At 45.1% G+C, this 21894-nt stretch overlaps 1 protein-coding gene across 6 annotated transcripts in view; it reads right to left on the bottom strand.

Annotated features, from left to right (window-relative positions):
- CSTPP1 (centriolar satellite-associated tubulin polyglutamylase complex regulator 1) overlaps positions 1-21894 on the bottom strand; it is a 191377-nt gene that overhangs the window by 2783 nt on the left and 166700 nt on the right. For all 6 annotated transcript variants that reach the window (XR_008308669.1, XM_053256428.1, XM_053256466.1 and 3 more), the window contains 3 exons: positions 13419-13504; positions 11128-11323; positions 5240-5349 (listed from right to left, as the gene is read on the bottom strand). Coding sequence is in view for 5 of the 6 variants with exons in the window: in XM_053256428.1 (XP_053112403.1) it covers positions 5240-5349; positions 11128-11323; positions 13419-13504 (392 nt within the window). In the remaining variant the exon portion in view is untranslated. The remainder of the gene's footprint in view (positions 1-5239; positions 5350-11127; positions 11324-13418; positions 13505-21894) is intronic.

A 21894-nucleotide genomic window follows, 5' to 3' on the forward strand; every position in this document is an offset into this window, starting at 1 on the left:
TCTCAAGCTGCAAAATCACATTCAGCAGGCAGAGGCTATACATATCGTTCTTCTGTAAACTCTGTTAGATTATCAGCATTGACCAAGAGATGTGACCCTTTCTGCAAATCATATATTTTTGGTGGTTCTTTAATTGGTGGTAGGAATTGTATAGTAGAATCCACACAGCTTTTACAAAAATGGCACAGCACTGAGCAGGAGCCAAGAGCTCTCTGTGTTGCCCTTCACAATGCAATGCCTCTATCGCCTAGTGGATGGTAGGAGGGACTGAGTCTGCGCTTGTGCCACCACCATATGGTCAGGATCCCTGCCTTGGTGAGTTTATGAGCAGATACTCTGGGCAGTTAGAACATCCTTCACCATAACCACAGTGCCAATGACTGACTGTGCTCTCTCTGGGTTGGAGAAAGTGATGTATACAAATCATAATGCTTTGGTTGCTCAGCAAATGCTACAGTGTCACAGGAGGAATCCTTTGAAGGAAGCAGTGCAGTTTGTACACAATGCAAGCAAAAGTGTGCCTTTAATGTATAAAAATCCAAAGAGCTTAAAGGCCAGCTACAGCCATAAGTGTCCTCCAGAACAGTGTGCTTCATTGCATGGCCTGGGAGCTAGCTCTGGCTCCGATCAAACCAAGCACCCCATGCATACCCTCCAAGATGGGGCTGAGGTTTGATAATATTTTGTTTCTCTTAAAGGGAAAACTGCAGCACTGTGCAGAGGTCAGTGTCGGGCGAAATAGCTTGCACACTTAGTTTTTTTTTTAAATTAAAGTGACACCCATGTGAAAAACAGTGATGATAATTGTTTTAGAAGATCTATTAAGTAACAGCAGGCAAGAGGGAAAGCTGACTCAACAGTTACAAGTTTTTGTGGAGGGAGGAGACTACTCACATAACAGATATAAGAGTGCCATTAGCTGACCACATGGTTATCTGTAGGCAAGGCCCAGGGGCTATTAATGGCCACAACCACATGTAAAGCAAAACATGTCACTGCTACTTATCCCATGATTACCAAGAATATGCTGAGAATATGTGATTGCAAGCACAGGGGAGGGGCCCTCCTTCCAATACTATCCGCCTCCCTTCTCTAGGCTGAGAGCCTTGATCCTTCACCATGCAGAGTTTGGAGCAATGCTGATTTTACATGAAGCAAGAGCCTGGAACAGTTCAGAAAAACCACTATCTAAGCCAAGGAGCAATGATCTGCTAAGGCAGCTGGTCTGCTTTCTGGCAGTAGTTCCTTCCAAAGCAGAAAAAAAAATGCTTCGTGGACAAGATTCCCATGTCTCATTGCCAAAGTTAGAGATGCAGGATGATTGCAATAGGCTTTGGTCTGAAGGGGACCGGAAGCTACCCATATTAACCAATTTCTGTCCTCAAGCAAAGAGGTTGTGCAGCAGCCATCTCTTCAGTAATCCAAAAACCCTTGGTTTCAAATGAGAGTTAAGCTGCTTTAGATTTTTACTTGTGCCCAAAAAGAATGGAAATTGCAAGTTAAGGTGCCCATCTTAACTTCCACGCCATATAAGCTGTAAAGACTTTGTACAGTCTGGTATATGATGGTGGCTTTAGAAATGAGGCTCCATACACCCACATTCTGCCTTGATCAGTGATTCATCAGGCGGAAATTCATCAGGGGCATCTCTAGGAAGTGATTAGGGAAACTGCACCTGTTAAATGTCTGCCTGGCTGCACCTTCTTGATCCTCCCCAACCCCTCCTCACAAAGCTCCAGCCACTTTATGAGGGTAAACATATATGGAACCTAACCTTGCAAGCAAAAAAGTAGCAGTGAAGGAGGGCTGACTTGAGCACTCTCTCCTCCTGCTGTGTCACTTCATATTACTCTTTCCTGTTGCAGCTCTGCAACAACAACAACAACAACAACAAAAGAGCTACTGGCATTTCATGGCAGACAAGTGCAAGATTCCAGTTGCATTAGCCCTTCCAAATACATATGGAGTCAGTCGTGGAGCAAGATATAACACGCATTTAGGAACCAACTGAAGAGGGAAGGTTTCTTCTGCCAGCTGCTGCCCCCTAGTGGCCGAACCTGTGCTCTCTCTTACCAGGGAAAAGAGAGAGGCTCGAGCAAAGGTTCCGAGGTACTACTCGGCCTCAAGATACCAGCCTGGACTCCGGGCTTGTGCTTCCCCTGTACCCTGATGAACCAGCTGTTCCAGTGCCCATGGCACTATGCCACAAAAGCATGGAGCAGCAAAAACTCTTCCTTCCTGCCACCCGCCGCCTGTGGACTCAATTGGATGAACCCAGCCAGCGGCTGGGCTTGTTCCCTGCATTTGCAGAATGCACAGAAAGGTCTCTGGAGTGACCCCAATCTCTTGGGAGGGTTGGTAAACAGCACTTAGAGGATTGCTGAATCAATATTGACCCAGGAGTTAGGCTTGGGCGTTGCAATCTGCCTGACAAACTCATCAGCCGGCCTCTAATCCCCAGCTCTCTTCTAAGCAGGGCGGATGAAGCCGCTGCCGCTGCCACAGTTTCAAGGCCCCTGCGAGAGCAGAGGGGGAGTGGGCCCCTGCCTGAAAACGCCTTCCTGCTCTGAAGCTCTCGCCTGGAACTGCCCTCGCCGCAGGGCTGCTTCGGGGAGCCTGTGATCCCCTGCAGACCAAAGCCTATTCAAATCGTGCTGCATGCAGGGAAGATGAAAAGACACCAGGAGAAGAATCCTGCTCTCCTTGCCAAGAGGATAGCACCTGTTAGACTTGCGGCTGCTGCCCCTCCCTGTGAGAGGCCTCGGCAGGAGGCTGGCAGGGGGCCAGGGGGCAGGCCTTCCCTAATGGAAGGGAAAGCCCACGCAGCACTTTGTGCATGGCACAATGGAGGCAGGACTTTCTCAGCCCATCTGTTTTCTTTTGCACCTTGCTGGAAGTGGATTTTGTCACCAGGAAGAAAGGCCTGGCTGGGTGCAATCCAGGCATCGGCTTCCCCAGTGAATGAGGCTGCTCTCTAAGCCTGTTTGCAGAGGGGATTGCAGGCTTGGATGCGTGTCTCTTTGATATATAATCTCTGTGCTGCTGCTGCTGCTGGGTAAACAGCCCTGCTCCAGGAGAGCAGCAGCAGCAGCAGCACAAATGGTCGGCAGGGACTGGGGCACTGCAAGGGAGAGAGCAACGCTGGCCTGGGCTGAGAAGACATACCCCTGGACAAAGCAGCAGCCAGCTCAGACAGGTACGGAAGTTCCCCCAGCAAGGGAAGGCCCAGGACCAGGGCAACTTGCAGCGGCTGAAGGTGTGTGAGACATTCAGATGTCAATCTTTTAAATAAATAAAAATCTATGTTGAGAAAAGCTGGACACAGAAATCTGAGATCCTGCTCTGATCGGGGCGGAGATCTGGTCTTGTGGCAGCAAGCATGCATTATCCCCTTTGCTAAACAGGGTTCACTTTGTTGGTCCACTGGCTGCATTTGAATGGGGGACCACAAGAGAGTACTGTAAGATATTTCCCTTCTGGGATGGGTCTGCTGTGGGAAGAGCAGAAGGTTCCAAGTTCCCTCCCTGGCAGCATCTCCAAGCCAGAGCTGAGAGAGACTGCTGCCTGCAACCTTGGAGAAGCCGCTGCCAGTCTCTGTAGACAATACTGAGCTACATAGATGGACCAATGGTCTGCCTTGGTATATGGCAGCTGCCTATGTTCCTTCAAAATAGTGCATATTCATGTCTCCCCCTGCCCCGCATATGACTACTGACTGCACGTTTGGCAGAAGGTGTGAAAAGGGTGCCTGTGCATGCAGCTTTTAGGCGCAGCCATTTGTCACAGGCCGAGCCCAGCTTTGCAACAGCAATTACAAACATCCCCAGCAGCAAACTGACGGCTGGCTTGGCTGTCCTCTCAACCTGCACCCATGTTTCAGGAGGGGTGTCTGCCTTTGGCTGATTTTTAAGGCGTGGTTCACGAATGTTTGCTCATCATCTTACTAATTAAAACAAAAGAACCTTCGTCAAAAGTGTGAAACTGCTCCAGTGGTGGCAGGGAGGCCTCCTACCCTTGCTAACTTGTTAACGTGGTGGTTCTCTTTATTGAGCAGGGGGGGAGTAACTGGCCCTATCTACCCCCCCAGCACAGTACCTCCAGTGACTGTTGCTGGTGTCTATCTTATGTTTCTTTTTAGATTGTGAGCCCTTTGGAGACAGGGATCCATCTTATTTATTTTTTATTTCTCTGTGTAAACCACCCTGAGCCAGTTTTGGAAGGGTGGTATAGAAATCGAAATAAACAAATAAATGAATGAATAAATGAATAAAATAAAATAAAATAAATGGGAGCTAGTTAGTATGCATAGCTGGCTTCTGCTACAAACCTGAAGAACGTTTCTTTTCTGGAGCTTGGCCTTGGAGAGGAATAGCCTGAATGCAGGCTGCTTCCAAATTGTCCCCACCACACTATACATTATGTCTGTCTTCTCTTTTCTTAGCTTCGCCTGGGGTTTCTGGGTTCATCCCAGGAATAGCTCCCACTGTTCTTGGCTTCAGAGAATAAGAACAAGAAAGGGAGATGGCATGGAAGGGAGCGATTTGCTATCCAGCAAAATTAGCCACAGTCTAGCCCACCTACCCAGCTGGGGAGAGAAACAGGACCAAACTGCAAGGTTTCAATCTAGTCGAATGCAGAATCCAACAATAGTTTAAAACCTGTCACAAAGGAAGGATGTGGCCAGATTAAATGTGAAATCTGATAGGCTCGCTTTAGCCAATAATCATTCAACTGATCCCATCACCATTCGTCAGTGAACCACAAATTATTGGGCCAACAGTGTAACTTAGAAGAGCTGTGAGGGGACAGCTGGCGCCATTTCACTCATTTTGCAGGGCAATAATACTCAATAAGCTGCAGCCAATCACAGCTGCCTGATGAATTGGCTTGTATGAGACGCATGTCTCCAATTACACATTTGTCATACTTACGCTTTAGAATTCTAGATGGACACTTTAAAAATCTTGGTGGTACCTCTAAAAATGTAAGGTGTAATACTGCCTTTAGGCAACTGGAACAAAAGACAACAATGTTTGCACCTTCAGATAGATTGTTTTGTTCTCTCCTGCATCATGTGACTTGACTTTCTTGCTTGACTCATCTAGGATTCTTTGCTTCAAAAGGCACCTGCACTGTGCTTTTGTGGCAAAGGCATTTTTCTCAATAGCCACTTAAAACCTTCCACCAATGTCCCTAAAACCCAGAATCACAGAAAACATAGAAAGGGTCTTCTCTTTACCAAGGGCTCTGTTGATCCCATGATGCTTTGCAAGTGCCATCAGGAATCCATAGAAGGTCAGTCTCTGTACACTGCTCAGAACTTCCTTAACAACCGCAGAGGGAGGACAGCTAGGCAAACAAGAGGAACACAGGAAATTTAATCCAGCCTGCATTTCAGCACATCACCTTCCTTGTAGCTTCTGGATGGATGGATCTGCCAAAATCAGGTTGAGCTTTGCAGCCTGACCATTTCCTCCAAAAGGAACAGGAGGAAACAGTCTCATCCGGTCTTCTTCTGCTCCTGCCCTGTATGAATTGAGCTGGATATCCACAAGCAACCATAACCGCCTATAATCTGGGGAGGTGGTAAGCACCTTGCTGAAGGGCATTTCTAAAGTTGCTTTGACCTGTGCAAACTGAAATGCTAAAATAAGTTTCTGTAAGGGCTGGCACTTGTCTTCCTCACAGTGAATGAAGGATAGGAAGCCAAATCTATGGCCCAGAAGAAATGGTCTCTGTCCTTTGAATCTCCCTGTACAGCCTTAAGCTAAGGATGACTTCCCAGGGCACGAGTGCTCCTGCAAGCAAAACCATATTTTAAAAGTCACATGGTATGGAACTGAGAAAATCATGGCCACTGCCAGGCCAACATGATGTGGTAGTTAGAGTACCTGTCTAGGATCAGGGAGATTCAGATTCATACCTCCCTCAGCCATGAAGGTCACCAGGTGACTTTGGTCCAGCACCCTCTTTCAGTCTAACCCATATCCGGGATTGTTATAAGGATAAAATGGGTATTGGGGAAGTACCATGTATGCCACCCTGAGCTCAGGGTAGGATAAATATGTAATAAATGAATACATTTTCAAGTTATTTGAAGTGGCCATGTCCTTTGTGGTAACCTGCTTCAAACCTTTCTATATGAGTTTTTAATCACAAAAAATAACTTGTGGGAGAACTCTGGTATCATATTTGTGAAGTTGCCCATCTATTTCCTGCTTTAACAGCATGTCTGTCAATGTCTGAAAGCTTCCAAATGATAACAAATTCCCTTAAGGCACTCATGGTGATACTGGAGAGTCAGCAGACTCCTCTGTCTTTCCACTGGAGGTGTAATTGGTTGTTAAATGGGGTGAGGCCCTCTTGCTTGCAGTTCCCAGACTACAGAACCCACTTGCCCTGCAAACACCCCCTCTCTGATGGTCTTCTGGCAGTTCATTCATTCATTCGACTTCTATACCGCCCTTCCAAAAATGGCTCACCACGTTAAAAGGTGCCTCTTTGCCGAGTTAGCAGGGTAACTAACTTAAAAAAACATGTATTTTGTAATGGATTATTCATCCATTCTGACTGAAGTTTTTGTGTCCCTATTAATTTTACTCTTGGGTTGCTTTGCTTTACTATTTTACTGATTGGGTTTTGCTGTTTTTAGCTTTACATGTTAGCTGACTTGGGACCATAAGGTGGGATATATATCTTTGAATGAATGAATGAATGAATGGTGAATCCAGTGGTTAATTCATAAAAAGATAGGTTTGGAGCTTGAGATGGGTAATGAAAACACAGATATAGTGGGTGTAACAGAAACCTGGTGGAATGGTGAGAACCAGTGGGGCACAATTATTCCTGGATATAAACTCTATAGAAGGGACAGGGAGGGGAGTATTGGGGGAGGAGTAGCACTGTATATCAAAGAAGGAATAGATTCCAATAAGCTAGAAAACCTAGGTGGACCAGAGTCCTCCACAGAATCATTATGGGTAACATTATGAGGACTGAAAGGAAATGTACTAGGGATGTGCTATCGTCCTCTGGATCAAAGCGCTGAGAGTGACCTGGAGTTGGAGAAACAGATAAGAGAGGTGTCAAAGAGAGACAGGGCAGTAATAATGGGTGATTTCAACTTCCCACACATAGACTGGGTAAATTCACATTCAGGTCATGACAGAGAGGCCAAATTTCTAGATGTGCTAAATGATTGTGCCTTAGAACAGTGAGTAGCTGAACCAAAGAGAGGGATGGCGACTTTGGACTTAATCCTGAGTGGTGCCCAGGACCTGGTGCTAGATGTCAGAGTTGCAGAACCATTGGGTAGCAGTGACCATAGTGTGATCCAATTCAGCATATATGCAAGTGGAGAATTATCAAGGAAGTCCAACACAGATGTGTTGAACTTCAGAAGAGGAAACTTCTAAAAAATGAAGAGACTGGTAAGAAGGAAGTTGAAAGGGAAAGCCAGGAGGGTCAAATCACTCTAGAAAGCATGGAACCTATTTAAAACTACAGTACTAGAAGCACAGTTGGAATGTATACCCAGAAGGAGATTGCCAGCATGGCTAACAAGTAGAGTCAGGGAAGCTATAAAAGGGAAGAAGACTTCCTTCAGAAAATGGGAGTCCTGCCCAAATGAAGAGAACAGGAAGGCACATAAACTCTGGCAAAAGAAATGCAAGGAGACAATAAGGGATGCAAAGAGAGGGTTTGAGGAGCATATAGCTAGAAGTGCCAAGGGGAATAACAAAAACTTCTTTAAATGTATCAGAAGTAGAAAACCTGTCAGGAAGGATGTTGGACCCTTAGATGATGAGGGTGTGAAGGGGATTATTAAGGAGGATATTGCAGAGAAGCTGAATGAGTTCTTTGCATCTGTCTTCACGGTGGAGTATACTGACCATATACCCTCTCTAGAACTGATCTTTTCAGGTTTAGCAGCTGAGGAACTGGGCCAATTTGAGGTGACAAGGGGAGTTGTTCTAAACTGTTTTGAAAAACTAAAAATTAACAAATCGCCAGGGCCAGATGGCATCCACTCAAGAGTTCTGAAGGAACTCAATGTGAAATTGCAGATCTCCTAGCAAAAATATATAACCTGTCCCTACAATCAGGCTCTGTACCAGAGGACTGGAAAGTAGCCAATGTGACTCTGATTTTCAAAAAGGGATCCATGGGGGATCCGGGAAATTACAGGCTGGTCAGCTTAACTTCAGTGCCGGGTAAATTGATGGAAAGCATACTTATGGACAAATTTGTTAAGCATATAGAAGAAAAGGCCTTGTTGAAGGAGAACCAGCAAGGCTTCTACAAGGGAAAGTCTTGCCTCACTAACCTTTTGGAGTTCTTTGAGAGTGTCAACAGGCATGTAAATAAAGGTGATCCAGTTGACACAGTATACTTGGACTTCCAAAAAACTTTTGATAAAGTTCCCCAGCAAAGGCTCTTGAGTAAACTTAGCAGTCATGGAATAAGGGGACAGGTTCATGTGTGGATCGGTAACTGGCCGAAGGACAGGAAACAGAGAGTAGGAATAAATGGACAGTTTTCACAATAGAGGTAGGTAGGAAGTGGGGTCCCCCAGGGATCGGTACTGGGACCAGTGCTCTTTAACTTGTTCATAAATGATCTAGAAGTTGAGGTGACCAGCAAAGTGGCCAAATTTGCAAATGACACTCAACTATTTACGGTAGTGGAATCCACAATGGATTGTGAAGAGCTCCAAAAAGATCTCTCCAAACTCAGGGACTGGGTGACAAAATGGCATATGCAGTTCAATGTAAGCAAGTGTAACGTGATGCACATTGGGGCAAAAAACACCAACTTCACATATACGCTAATGGGATATGAGCTGTCAGTGACTGACTAGGAGAGAGATCTTGGGGTCGTGGTGGACAGCTCATTGAAAGTATCGTCTCAGTGCCCAGCAACTGTGAAAAAGGCTAATTCCATGCTAGGAATCATTAGGAAGGGGATTGAAAATAAAATGCTAATATTATAATGCCCTTATACAAATCTATGGTGGGGCCACATCTGGAATACTGTGTACAGCTTTGGTCATCGTATCTGAAGAAGGATACTGTAGAACTGGGAAAGGTGCAGAAGAGGGCAACCAAAATGATCAGGGGCCTGGAGCCTTCCTTATGAGGCTAGGCTACAGCATCTGGGGCTCTTTACCTTCTAAAAGAGGCAACTAAGGGGAGACATGATCGAGGTATATAAAATTATGCATAGAGTGGAGAGGGTGGACAGAGAGACATTTTTCTCCCTCTCTCACAACACTAGAACCAGGAGTCACCCCATGAAACTGGAGGTCAGGAAATTTAGGACCGACAAGAGGAAGTATTTTCTCACACAGCGCATTATTCATCTACGGAATTCCTTGCCATGGGACATGGTGATGGCCACCAGCTTGGATGGCTTTAAAAGGGGCTTAGACAGTTTCATGGTGGACAGGTCTATCAATGGCTACTAGTCTGGTGGCTGTGGGCCATCTCCAGCCTCAGAGGCACGGTGCTTCTCAATACCAGTTGCAGGGGAGCAACAGCAGGAGAGAGGGCATGCATATACCTCTTGCCAGTGGGCTCCCCGGAGGCATCTGGTGGGCCACTGTGTGAAACAGGATGCTGGACTAATGGGCCTTGTGCCTGATCCAGCAGGGCTGTTCTTGCGTACTTATGAGGCTGCACCCTTAGGCTTGGAAGCCCTACACTGGGGTAGACAGCTTTTGACACTCCTGCTGTTATTGAACTACAACTCCCATCATCCCCAGCCACAATTTGTGGGAGTTGTAGTTCAACAACAGCTGTAATGCCAAAGGCTACTTAGCCCTGCCCCTGCTTCATCTGGTAAGGGAGAATGCCCCATGAAATATAGATCCAAAGATTGTAACTTAGTATATTGGTAAGAAGACGCTAATTTAAAACTGCATGTGGAGTACAGATTAAATGCTTTTCAATGTGATTTAGAAATGGCATTATTTATTTGCCATCATTTATATATTTTATAGTTCACCTCAGTTCAACACTCCTTTTCAGCAATTATCAATAACGCAATACATTTTAATAATATATTTGTTCTGCCTTACTGCAAGTTATTCAAAGTGGCTAGCGATCATAAATAAAAATATAAAATGACACAATTTCTAATAACAATCACTGCAAGCTATCTCATACCCACTTCTCTAATCAATTAATTTTATTTCAATATAATTTGCATACTAATCAACAATGGTTGTCAATGGTTTTTAATGTTTTTACATTTTGATTTGATTGTAACTGATTTTTTAAAAAGTTTTTAAAATTGTCTTGTATTGTATTTTGTATTTTTTCCCCTTCACCCTCTTCTTGGTCAGTTATGATTTAATGTGTTGTTTTTTATCTCATGTTTAATGTTGTGTTGTAAGCCACCCAGATAACAATTTGTTATGAGGTGGCTAACAAATAAAGTTTGTTTGTTTGTTTGTTATCAGTTAAGGGCTGACATACTATGTAAGGCGCCATCAGCCTAGGAATGGAGCACTAGCTCAGCTGCACAGGAGTGCTCTGGCACAAGACCCCACAATTGCACACGATAGAGGGCCGTTTCCAATGGCCTTCTATTGGGCAACTGTGTTAGCGTCATTGTTTGGTCTTGCATAAGAGCACTCTTGAACAACGGTGTTAATGCTCCATTCCTAGGCTGATTGAGCCTTGCATAGCATGTCAGCTGCTAGCTTTAAGGGTGCTGAACATGTTACTTTTAAAGTGCTTTTTCTCCATGGAGCCAATGAATTTGAACATCTGGCAGTAACTCAAGAACAGCTGCTTGCTCCACAGAATCTGAAGCTGCCTTCTGCTGAGTCGGGCCACTGTCCTTCAAGTTCAGTGTTGTCTGCACTGCCTGGAAGAAGCTATCCAGTGTTTTAGACAGACGTTTTCCCCAGCCCTACCTGAAGATACCAGAAATTGAACGTGGGGTTTTCTGCAGGCAGAGCAGATGCTCTACCACTGAGCTAGAGCCTCATCCCTGAAGAGATGGAGAAGCCATTTCTTACATTCTGACAGCTGTAAGTGTAACTACCATCATCACTCAATTCTAAGGCTAAAGATGAACCACAGCTTGCTCTGAACATGGCCAGCCTGCCTCAGGCCTTACCTGTATTTGGACCTGTCACACAGGGACTCAAGGCACTGGTAAAAGGCAGTTGCCTCCACCCCATCCAGTGGGCTGCATTCACTTGGAGCCTGGCGTGATCGATGCTGCCCAGAAGACGATGTTGGCACAATGACGGTATTGGGATTCTTACCCGTCAAAAGATCTTGATAGATGACAGCCACACTTTCAAGAAACTCTGGAGAAACAGGTTGATAACTTAGAACTCGTAGTTAGTGACACGAATGGTGAGTCAAAATCACCCAGCCTTTCAGACGATGGATAATGTTGGGTATGTATACATCCCTCCTCCTAGAGCTGTATGCACAGGATGATGACATGGAAACCTCTTCACTACCCACAGTATACATAAGAAATGTGATTTTACTTGCATTGATATGTGAGGAAGAGCCCACAAATTCCTTGTCCTCACTACCTAGAGGGGAACAGAAAACACATGGGCAACGCAGGTTGACCTCCGAGGGGTTTGAGGGAGACTACTGGTCCTGCTCTTTGGGCAGAGACTGAAATAATACAGCTTTTGATCCCTTTAAGCTCTGAGTCTATAAAGGAGGTATAAAATTAAGGCCACCCAATCAGACTAGTATCTAACCATGAAAACCTCCCTATTTACAGAGACCAACACCACCCAAGTTAGATGCAGCCTATTTGGAACTGGGGAAGGTGCCAAAGGAGGTGGGTTAAGCAGGCTCCAGTCTGCAGCCTAGTGTGCTTCAGCACATCTCCAAAGTAAACACAACATGCGGCCTGAAGGAGGAAGGACTGGAGGGAAGCTGGCCGAAAGCACTCTCCCCCAGGCTCCAAACCGTCCCTGCTGTTTACGTCCAGAGTCTACATTTAAACAAGTTTGTTTATGGAGTTGGCCAGCCATTTACAGATGTAGATTCCACTCTGCGTCGTTTGCATGCATGTGGGTTTTTGGGGTAGTCTGGGAAAGCTATGGTGCGTGGATGAGGAGGATAGTGGTGAATTCTATGCATACGCGAGGAGCCTATGGATTATGCATGTGAGGGATGGATGACCTGTTAAGGTTCTTCTGATGGCCCACAATTCAGGGAAGTCCAAACATGATATACATTTCAAATGACCCAATTTCCCCCCTCCCCTCTCTCCGTCTGGCTCTGCTTGTCCTCAGGAAAGGCACCTGAAATGGCATAATTGTGGAGGGAGATAGGAGCTGCAGAGGGAGGCATTATCTGCTATGCAGCTGGATTCTATCTCTGTCTGGAGAGAAACAACAGTGAAACTGGCCATAGAGAAGAGACCAGAAGAAGTCACCGAGCACACACAGTTCCAACTCTCAGAAGGGACATGAATGATGTGAATTATCACTACTAATGGAGCAGCAGGGAAGCAATTTGCCTAGAGAGCAAGAGCTTGCTGGTTCAATTCCCCGCTGGTATGTTTCCCAGATTATGAAAAACACTTATATTGGGCAGCAGCGATATAGGAAGGTGCTGAAAGGCATCATCTCATACTGCACGGGAGAAGGCAATGATAAACCCTTTCTGTACTCTACCAAAGACAACCACAGGGCTCTGTGGTCTCCAGGAGTCGACACTGACTTGATGGCACAATCTTTCCTTTTCTTTATCACTACTTTACCCCATGATCAGTTTTAAGATTTCCCCCCCCCGACAAACACTAGAGTCTTTTGCTTCAGTCTCTTTCTTCAGTGCAGACACAAAACTGCTTCCCAGAAAAAAGGCTCAGGGCTACTTCAAGCATTATGGATTTCTTATATGGTAAGCACTTTTGTGAGGGGAAATATGTGAAAATCTCCTATGGGCAGGTCATCACAAGCGGATCAATTTATTTCTAGTGTATTAATTGTATTCCCTGTCTTTCTGCACAGAAGTGCAATGAAGGCAGTTGACAGTTAAATACAGTGGCAACACACTAAAATAAACCAAAAGTGTGTGCACATGCAGACACACACGACTAAAAACAAATTGCTGCAAGGCCAATTCCACTGCACCATACATCTACGGCACTCTATGTGCTAATCGTCATATGGGTATGCTGTGAAATAGACAAGTGTGCAGTCTTTGCATATGAGTGAGCCATGTGCCATTTTCATACTTATTCCGTCACAAAAGTGTTTCTGGAAATTAGTAATGGTGGAAGTGACCCTCCAACTCAGGCATATGTAGCAGGGTTCCATACTGCACAACAAGGCTTCGTGGTCCACCTTGCTCCCACTCCTGCTGTTTCTGACCTGCCTGTTGCAACTGAGGGGTAGGAGACATGATGAAGTGGGTTGCTGCGCTCACCTGAGTAGTAAAACTGGATCTGGAAAGCAAACAAGAAGTCAGAAAAGGACATCAAGCAGTCCACAGCATCATCCATTAGCACAATCCTGGAATCAAGAAGAAAATTCAGATAGCTCAGCAATAACTAGTTGCACAGCAGGTAACATAACCTCAGAAGAATATATCAGGAGCGGTCTTGTGGTAGCAGGCATGACTTATCCCCTTTGCTAAGCAGGGTCCATCCTGGTTGCATATGAATGGGAGACTACCTGCGTGAGCACTGTAAGGGATGGGGCCGCACTGGGAAGAGCTCCTGCGTGCTTGAATGCAGAAGGTTCAAAGTCCCCTCCCTGGCATCTTCAGATAGGGCTGGGAGAGACTCCTGTCTGAAACCTTGGAGACTGTGTGGTAGACAATACTGAGCTAGATGGATCAGTGGTCTGACTCCGTATATGGCAGCTTCCGATGTTCCTAAGCAGCAGTGTTCAGAATCACAAAAGAGAATCTCACAAATGTTTCACATCATGCTCTGATATTGCTGATTTAGATCTCCCCTAATCAGCCCAGAATCTGCATACTTCATTGTTCCTCTCTGATTTCATGGTGCATGGAAGTATTCCGAGGGCTCTGTGAGAATCAAAAGGGCAACCTAGGAAGATGGGCTGCCTCCAAGAGACTGAGTGCTTTTGGGGAAGAGTGCTCTACAGTTATTTTAATCATTCCTACAATGTAGGAATCCTACATTTTAATCATTCCTACAATGTAGTACTAGAGCATTGCAATGGATAGGTGCTCCTCCATCCTTCCAAGGCCTGACCTTTGGAATCCTACAAGAGTCAGTCCTGTCTCCTGCACACACCGATGAGGACTAAGAGAAGATAAATGCAACACAAGGAAGAAACCAGGCTGACCACTTTCCCAGCATATTTCATACATACAATTGCTAAATCAATCTAGTCATTAAATGACATCAGCTGAAAAATAAAGAGACAGCTGGCTGAAATGGAATGTTTAAACAAGGCAGCAGTTCTGGAGTCATACTGATAGACAAAAGGAAAGCAATCTGCATTGCCTTCAAGTTGGGTATATCCTGACACCTAGGAAAGGAAGCCCATCACAGTGTTGAAATATTAAAGGGGCAAATGATGTGATGCCTTTGGTTGTTTTTGGTTTGGCAAGTGTGATAAAACTCCACATTTTAAAAAAAAAGACATAAAGGATGGAACTAAGACAAGATTACGGCGATGAATTCCTCCTCTGTGATGTTTTGACCCTGGACAAACACAGCTAATGCTGGCAGGCTGAGAAAGGGCTTTACTGTGCTGGTTTGTGCACTAAACAGCTTTGATAGTTATTAAACTAACAGCACAAGATAAATGCTAACCCTGGGATGCCCTTCGCAAAGGAATCTTTTTGTTTCCTTTGCCTCTCAAGCTCAGCTGGAGGAGGAAGCAAGTGGGCTGAAAGTCCAGCTTCAAGCAGCATATTGGGGGAACTTATTTATTTATTATTACGGCTATTGTTATTAAAATTAAGAATACTTATATATCACATTTCAACAAAGTTGTTCTCAAAATGGTTCACATAGAGAAAAATCAGATGGTTCTCTGTCCCTAAAGGGCTCAAAGTCCAGCAATAGCCAATGGAAAGATGCTCTCTTCTGGGGTTGAGCACAGACTGTTGCTCTTCCCTCTTAAATATAAGAGAGTTACCACTTCAAAAGATGCTTCTTTGCCCGCTTAGCAAGGACCAGGCAGATGTCAGGATGTGCTGGGAAAACATAAGAACATGCACACCCCCAGTTGTCCCTCTTCTAATTACATGGGGTGGTTCAGGAGAGGAAAATATAGTCCAAGCCAGCCCATACCTGCTAACTGAGCAAAGAGACATCTTTTAAAAGTGGTGATTCTCTTTATTGAGCAGGGGGAGAGCAACTGGGCCTATCCATCCCCAGCACAGCATCTCTCCAGTGGCCGTTGCTGATGTCTGCCTCATGTTTCTTTTTTAGCTTGTGAGCCTTTTGGGGGACAGGGAGCCATTTTATTTATTTGTATTTAAGTATATCTGTGTAAACTGCTTTGGGAACTTTGGTTGAAAAGGGGTATATTCGTTGTATTTGTATACCGGAGAGTGCGGTGAAAATGAGGCGATAGATTAGAATGCACTGCTTCAGCTTCAGATGGGGGATCCTGCTTTTGAATGTTCCTCCACATGAAACAGGATTCTTGAAAATTGAAAACCAGCACACTAGGAAGAAGGATTCTATTCCAGCCCTTTGCCAGCTGTGCTAGTTTTCTATTTGCAGTGAGTTTTTACATGTGGGATACATAGCAAAATGTGACCACCCACCTGCAGTCTGAAGTGAAACCACCTTATTTTGCCACATGTGTAGGCTAGGTCTCATCTAGGCTATGTATGCAGGAAACTCCACCATTGCTAACGATGGCAAATGCTCTGCAGAAGTTGTCCAGGGGCTCAATAGAGTGAACTATAACCTCTAGGTCTCCAAAGTAGGCCCTCACCTTCTTGGGGTGCGTTTTGAGCCCTGACTCTCTGGGAGTCGTGAGAGACTTTGCCGACCCTGGGTTACGACTGCTGACAGAACAAGAAGCTCTCGGGAGCTTCTTGCACAGGAGCAGGAAGAGACGGAAAAGCTTCAGGACACGATCTGGGGGAGAGGCCTCCCCCCCTCCCTCCCCCACCGCCACTCGGACCAGCTCAGTTCAGTGAGGCAAATGCAAGCACGCAGTGCAGCTTGAATTAATTATTGCAAAGAAGAAAGACGAAGGCTAAGAGGGTCCCCAGGAGAAAAGCCACTATTTAAAACAAAACCCTTTGAAGATGTCAAAGTGCTTCTGTTTTATTTATTATGTCCCAGAAACCTCCTCCTGCTGCTGCTGTCTAGAGCGGCAGTAGCAGCTCCAGCTCTTAATTCCCACTAATAAGCACGTTACGGAGATTGTCAGTGGCCACATCAAGGAGATGGCTTTGAGGCTGGCAGGCAGAGCATCTTCATCTCCCAGGCAATGCAGCACCACCACTGGCATCTGAAACCAAGCCCTGGAAATGCTACAGGCCATAGCACTGCCTGAAAGCTCTGAGCCTTTATCTGACTCTCAGACAGTCTCCAGTTGAGACAGGAGGCATCAAAGGAGAGGCCTGAAAGCTGTGTTGCCAGTACATTTCTGCTCCCTGGAGGAGGAGGAGGAGGAGGGTCAAGGAAGTGGGTGCAACGTGAACCTTTCTGGGAAGAGGGCTATACCTGTAGGCAGTCATGTTGGTTTAACTGGAAAATCTGCTAAATGAGCAAAGAGGCACCTTTTAAAAGTGGTGATTCTCTTTACTGAGCAGGGGGAGAGCAACTTGCCCTGTCCATCCCCAGCAAAGCATCCCTCCAGTGGCTGCTATTGTTGTCTATCTTATGTTTCTTTTTTAGATTGTGAGCCCATTGGGGACAGGGAGCCATTTTATTTTATTTTATTTCTGTGTAAACCACTTTGGGAACTTTTGTTGAAAAGCGGCATATAAATATTAATCATATTTGTATTCATATCCACTAGCTGCAGCTCCAGGACCTTCAAGGAAGCAAGCACTAGTTACCCCATCTCAATTCCAGAAGGGTTGAAAAAGAAATAATGAGACCAAACTAGTGACTTTAATCTCATCACTGATTTTGGCATGCTTGCTCCTCCCCTCATAAATAGTATGGTCAGTGGTGGGACCACTGATATGGTGGATTGGGACTGTGGCAAGAGAACAGGCTACTTTAACCTTGCCCCCCATGGCCCCAATCCAGCTGAAGATTTTCTCCCCTCCGGGGCAAATAGCATACATTTATGCAAATAGCATAAATAGTAGGGATGCGCATGAATCACAATTCGACATGTGATGCCAAATTGCACAATGCCCTAGTGTGACGCCAACATGCACATGCGCAGAGACCATGTGCGTGTCTATGTCAGGGCAGCTGTGGGAGAGCACCGCTAGAATGCAAAAATAGCTGGGAGGAGTGCCACCAATTCAGGAAGTGGCAGCAAGCAGCGGAGGAGCAAGTATGCACTTGCTCTCCTCAATTTTAAAGAGGCCAGGGAGGCGTTGCAAATTGTGTGTCAAATCGCAATTCGTGCACATCCCTACTCCAAACTGGATCAGGATGTGGGAGACAGGATTAAAGCACCATCCCCCTACCATGGCCCTGATTCAGACTGCCCCCCCTCCTCTTGTGTGCTATTTACCAAAAACCAAGCAAGCCCACTAGGCCTAAGGGAGTGATTAAAATTACATCTAGTTTGTCCCATAGTCATTCAAAGCTTTACTGAGATATTTTTAGATGCTTAATTAAGTGAAGATGACAAAACTATGCAAGCAGATTCTTCTATCTTAGGAAAGTACCTAGACACAGTCTGGTGCTGGGTTACTGGCTCCAGCTGGTCAACATGCCTGGGCTCCAGAGAAGCTGAAAAATGGGTAAAGTTCATCTGGTTGCTCAAGGAGAGTGTGAATGCAGTTGGGTTATTCTCCCAAGTGACCTGTTGATGGCAGAGCTGGAACTGCATGGAAAACTGCTGGCGATATACGACTGTGTCTCTTGTAAAGAATCAGAGCAAGAGAGCATCTGCAGCAACCAAGGGACACAGTTTGGATTTAGGGCCAAGCCCGGGGGCTTGAACACAGACAGGGTTAATACTTTTTTAGGAGGCAGATGTTTTTTCTTAGGGGGGTGGACACTAACAGTTCATCATTCACCTTCCACTTTCCAAACTGCACTGCAAATAGATTGCTATAGGGCTTGTGCTTAGTACTTGTGCTAATACTGTTTACTGCATGATGCTTAGTAAATTATGGGGCACTCACATAATGCAAGTATTTAATGACGAAAACTAAGGAAACAATTAGAAAGATTATGGACGTGGTGGTTTAGCTCTGCCCTGCCACTAGTTCACAATTCCCTACCTCCATCTTTTCCATTCTTGGAGGTGCAAGTGGTAAAGGTGTGCAGAAGTGCCTTTTATGAGCTATTGCTGGTACCTCAGCTGCAACCCTATTTGGAGAAGTTGGACTTGAACTCAGTCATTCATGCTTTGGTAATATCCAAACGTGGGGCTGCCCTTGAAGACGGTTCAGAAACTTCAGGTGGTCCAGAATGCTGCTGTAAGGATGCTTGTGGGCACAAGTTGCTTCATGAGTGTCACACGCATCATGTAGCAACTTCATTGGTTACTGGTTTGCTTCAGGGCTAGACTCAAGGTGCTAGTCTTGACCTTTAAAGCGCTACACGGCTTGGAGCTGGGGTGCCTGTCAGACCACATTCGCCCATACAAACCTGCCAGGGCCCTCCGTGCATCATCTCAAGCCTTGCTCATGGGCCTGCCACTAACAGAGATCCGGTTGGCAGGGACTAGAGACAGGGCCTTTTCGGTTGTGGCCCCTTGGCTTTGGAATGCCCTCCCTGAAGAGCTTCGCCATGCTCCTTCCCTCTCACTGTTTTTAAAAAACAACTAAACACACATATTTTAAAAGAGGCTTTTTAATGCTCCATCTTTGGTTATATCTGGTAGGTTCTTTAGTCTTTATAATTCTCAATTTTCAGCTTTTAAAATAAATTTTAATTTGGAACTTAATCCTGACTGTGGTTTTAGCCTGACTTTTAACTTGTTTACCCGAACTGCTGACTTTTATGCCACACTCCTTCTTGCAGATAAGAAATCTTTTATCACCTACAATGTTGCCAAATTTTGTGTGGCTGCTGTTAAGATCCGCCAACAGCTAACTTCTAGCCCTACTTTCTAGATGCTGCTACAAGAGGCTTCTATGCACTTTGTATGATTGAATTCTTATCAGAATGTAGTATTATTTGTTTGTATGCACATCTGATCAATGATCGCAATAAAGCTATTCATTCATTCATAACTTGTTTACTTAATTTGGTTAATTTTATTAGTTTTATTTTACATTGTATCTATTTTATTGTTGTGAGCCACCCCAAGCAGTAGTGTTCTGGAGGGGCATGGTATAAATATTTTAACTAAGTAAATAAATAAATATCCTTACTGATGCCTGTCCTCTCCTTTCTAACAGAATCACTCAAAGAACTCCACAGACATAAACGAACCATTGTATGATACTCCAGCAAGTTACCTTTCAGTGATGATATTGAGACCAAGTCTGTGTCTTAGGAAATGGTGGAGAAAAGGGGAACTGAAAATCATCAGGAAGGATGTCACAACCCTTGCTAGCTTTGCTAGAATTTGCTCAGCCCTTTCCAATAACTTTAGGAAGGGCCCCACAGAAATTGATAAAACTGCCTGAAACTCTTTGGAATCTCCCCTCCACATTGCTTTGGATGAATTAGATTCTTTGGATAATACGTTCAGAGGGTCTAGGGGGTCCTCATAATCAGCGGATGGGTGGGACATATCACCCCTTGGTATGGAGCCAGAATGCATTCTTTCCTTCAAGCCAGACTTGGACCCACTGACCAGCTGGGGTTACATCACACCTGTGCCCATTACTCCCCTTTCTTTCAACTGAGAGCTCATGAACATACGGTGCAGAGTGTGCTTAAATGTTAACCAAGCCTAAGATTAACAAGCAGTCACTAATCTTTGTTAAAAAATTAGGTGCAGCATGTGATGTGCATGTAAATCTGCTACATGCCCTAATATTTTGCTTCTAGCCAGAAAATCCTTCTCTCTCCCACCTCACAAATCAAAGCCTATGTAAGTTGCACACAGCAGCACAGCCAAAGATGAAAGCTTCCAAACTGCCTGTGGCCAATGTCTTGAAGAGAACTCACTGACACTTGTGGCAACTGGCCCAGTTCTTTCTCGTGGGGTGATTCAAAAACATCCCCACTGGGTTTTTGCAAGGGATGTAGGCCCAGACTATATCTGATGGTGGCAGACCTGCATTTTTAAACACAGATGTGCTCCTTCTAAACTTCTAAAGTGGGGTAGAGGTGTGTGGAGGAACAGCCCTCTATTCCTCCAAACCTTTTTACAGCTGCCACCAAGTGGACTTTTGGCATAACAGCTGATATAGGAAGATGCTGAAAGGCATTATCTCATACTGCACAGGAGGAGGCAATGGTAAACCTCTCTGGCATTCTACCAAAGAAAAGCACAGTGCTCTGTGGGCGCCAGGAGTCAGAATTGACTTGACGGCACACTTTACCTTTAGTGCGGAAAGGCTTATAGATGTGGGGTGGAGACAATCAACAAGCTTCTAATATATTTTTTTACAAGGAAGTTTACTTGTAGAAAAAAATTTGTTCAATTAAAACATTTCTTTAATAGAAAAAAAACAACACAAACTCAAAACAGTTACTTACAGAGCAGGTCAGGGAAAATAAAAAGCTGGAGAAACATAATCACTACCTGGCTCTATACTGGTCCCTACTCAGAGTCCTCTTGTACTTTGTAACTTCTCAGCTTCAGGCTTGCTGGGCAGACTCTTTGTTCTGATTATGACACAGGTCTGGGGCTCAAACCAGCCTGGCTCTTCCTTTTCTTCCAGTGATTTCAGCTAGAAGGCTTCTCTTCTTTTGGCTGGCTGCTCACTCTCTGCATGGATTATTATTATTATTACATTTTTATCCCACTCTTCCTCCAAGGAGCCCAGAGCGGTGTACTACATACTTGAGTTTCTCTTTCACAACAACCCTGTGAAGTAGGCTAGGCTGAGAGAGAAGTGACTGGCCCAGAGTCACCCAGCTAGTTTCATAGCTGAATAGGGATTTGAACTCGGGTCTCCCCAGTCCTAGTCCAGCACTCTAACCACTACACCACGCTGATTCACTCTAGTGGACTTCCAGACTCACTCCCTTCTTCTGCAACCTCCAACTCTCTGACTTGCTCCAGCAGACTCTCTTAACTTCTCCTTCCAGGACTCTCTCTCAGGACTCTGTTGACTTCACTCACTTCCCTCTCAAAACACTCCCAATATATATATCTGGTGAAAATATGGAATAATGAACTTACTAGAGTGGTAGACACAATTGCTCCTAAGCGCCCTCTCTGAACTGCTTTAAAGTCAGCCTCATGGTATTCAGATGAACTGCGGGAGTTGAAGCACCGAGGTAGATGACTAGAGCGTAAGTGGAGGAAGACTCGGCACAAATCTGATAGATTGCAAACCAGAGCTCACTTAAGGATCTATGCTCTGGCAGTTCAGAGGGCAAAGAAGCGGTTGTTCTCTGCTCGCATTGCTTCTGCAAATTCATGTCCAGCTGAGTTGTCTAGGGTTGTGAGGGGGCTAGTTCATGCCCCCTCCACCTTGAATTTGAACTTGGAACCATCTGTCACTCGCTGTGATGTTTTTAACACCTTTTTTGCAGATAAAATATCTTGTATTTGCGCTGTACTAGACTCCACAGTTACTGTAGAGTCTATTGTAGAGGTGCCTGGCAACCCCTCTGGTAGGATTGAATTGGATCATTTTCAGTTTGTTACTTCTGAAGATATGGAAAAACTGCTTCAGACTATACGCCCCACCATCT

The sequence above is a fragment of the Hemicordylus capensis genome, chromosome 1 (assembly GCF_027244095.1).
Source record: "Hemicordylus capensis ecotype Gifberg chromosome 1, rHemCap1.1.pri, whole genome shotgun sequence".
In the NCBI taxonomy this organism is placed as follows: Eukaryota; Metazoa; Chordata; class Lepidosauria; order Squamata; family Cordylidae; genus Hemicordylus; species Hemicordylus capensis.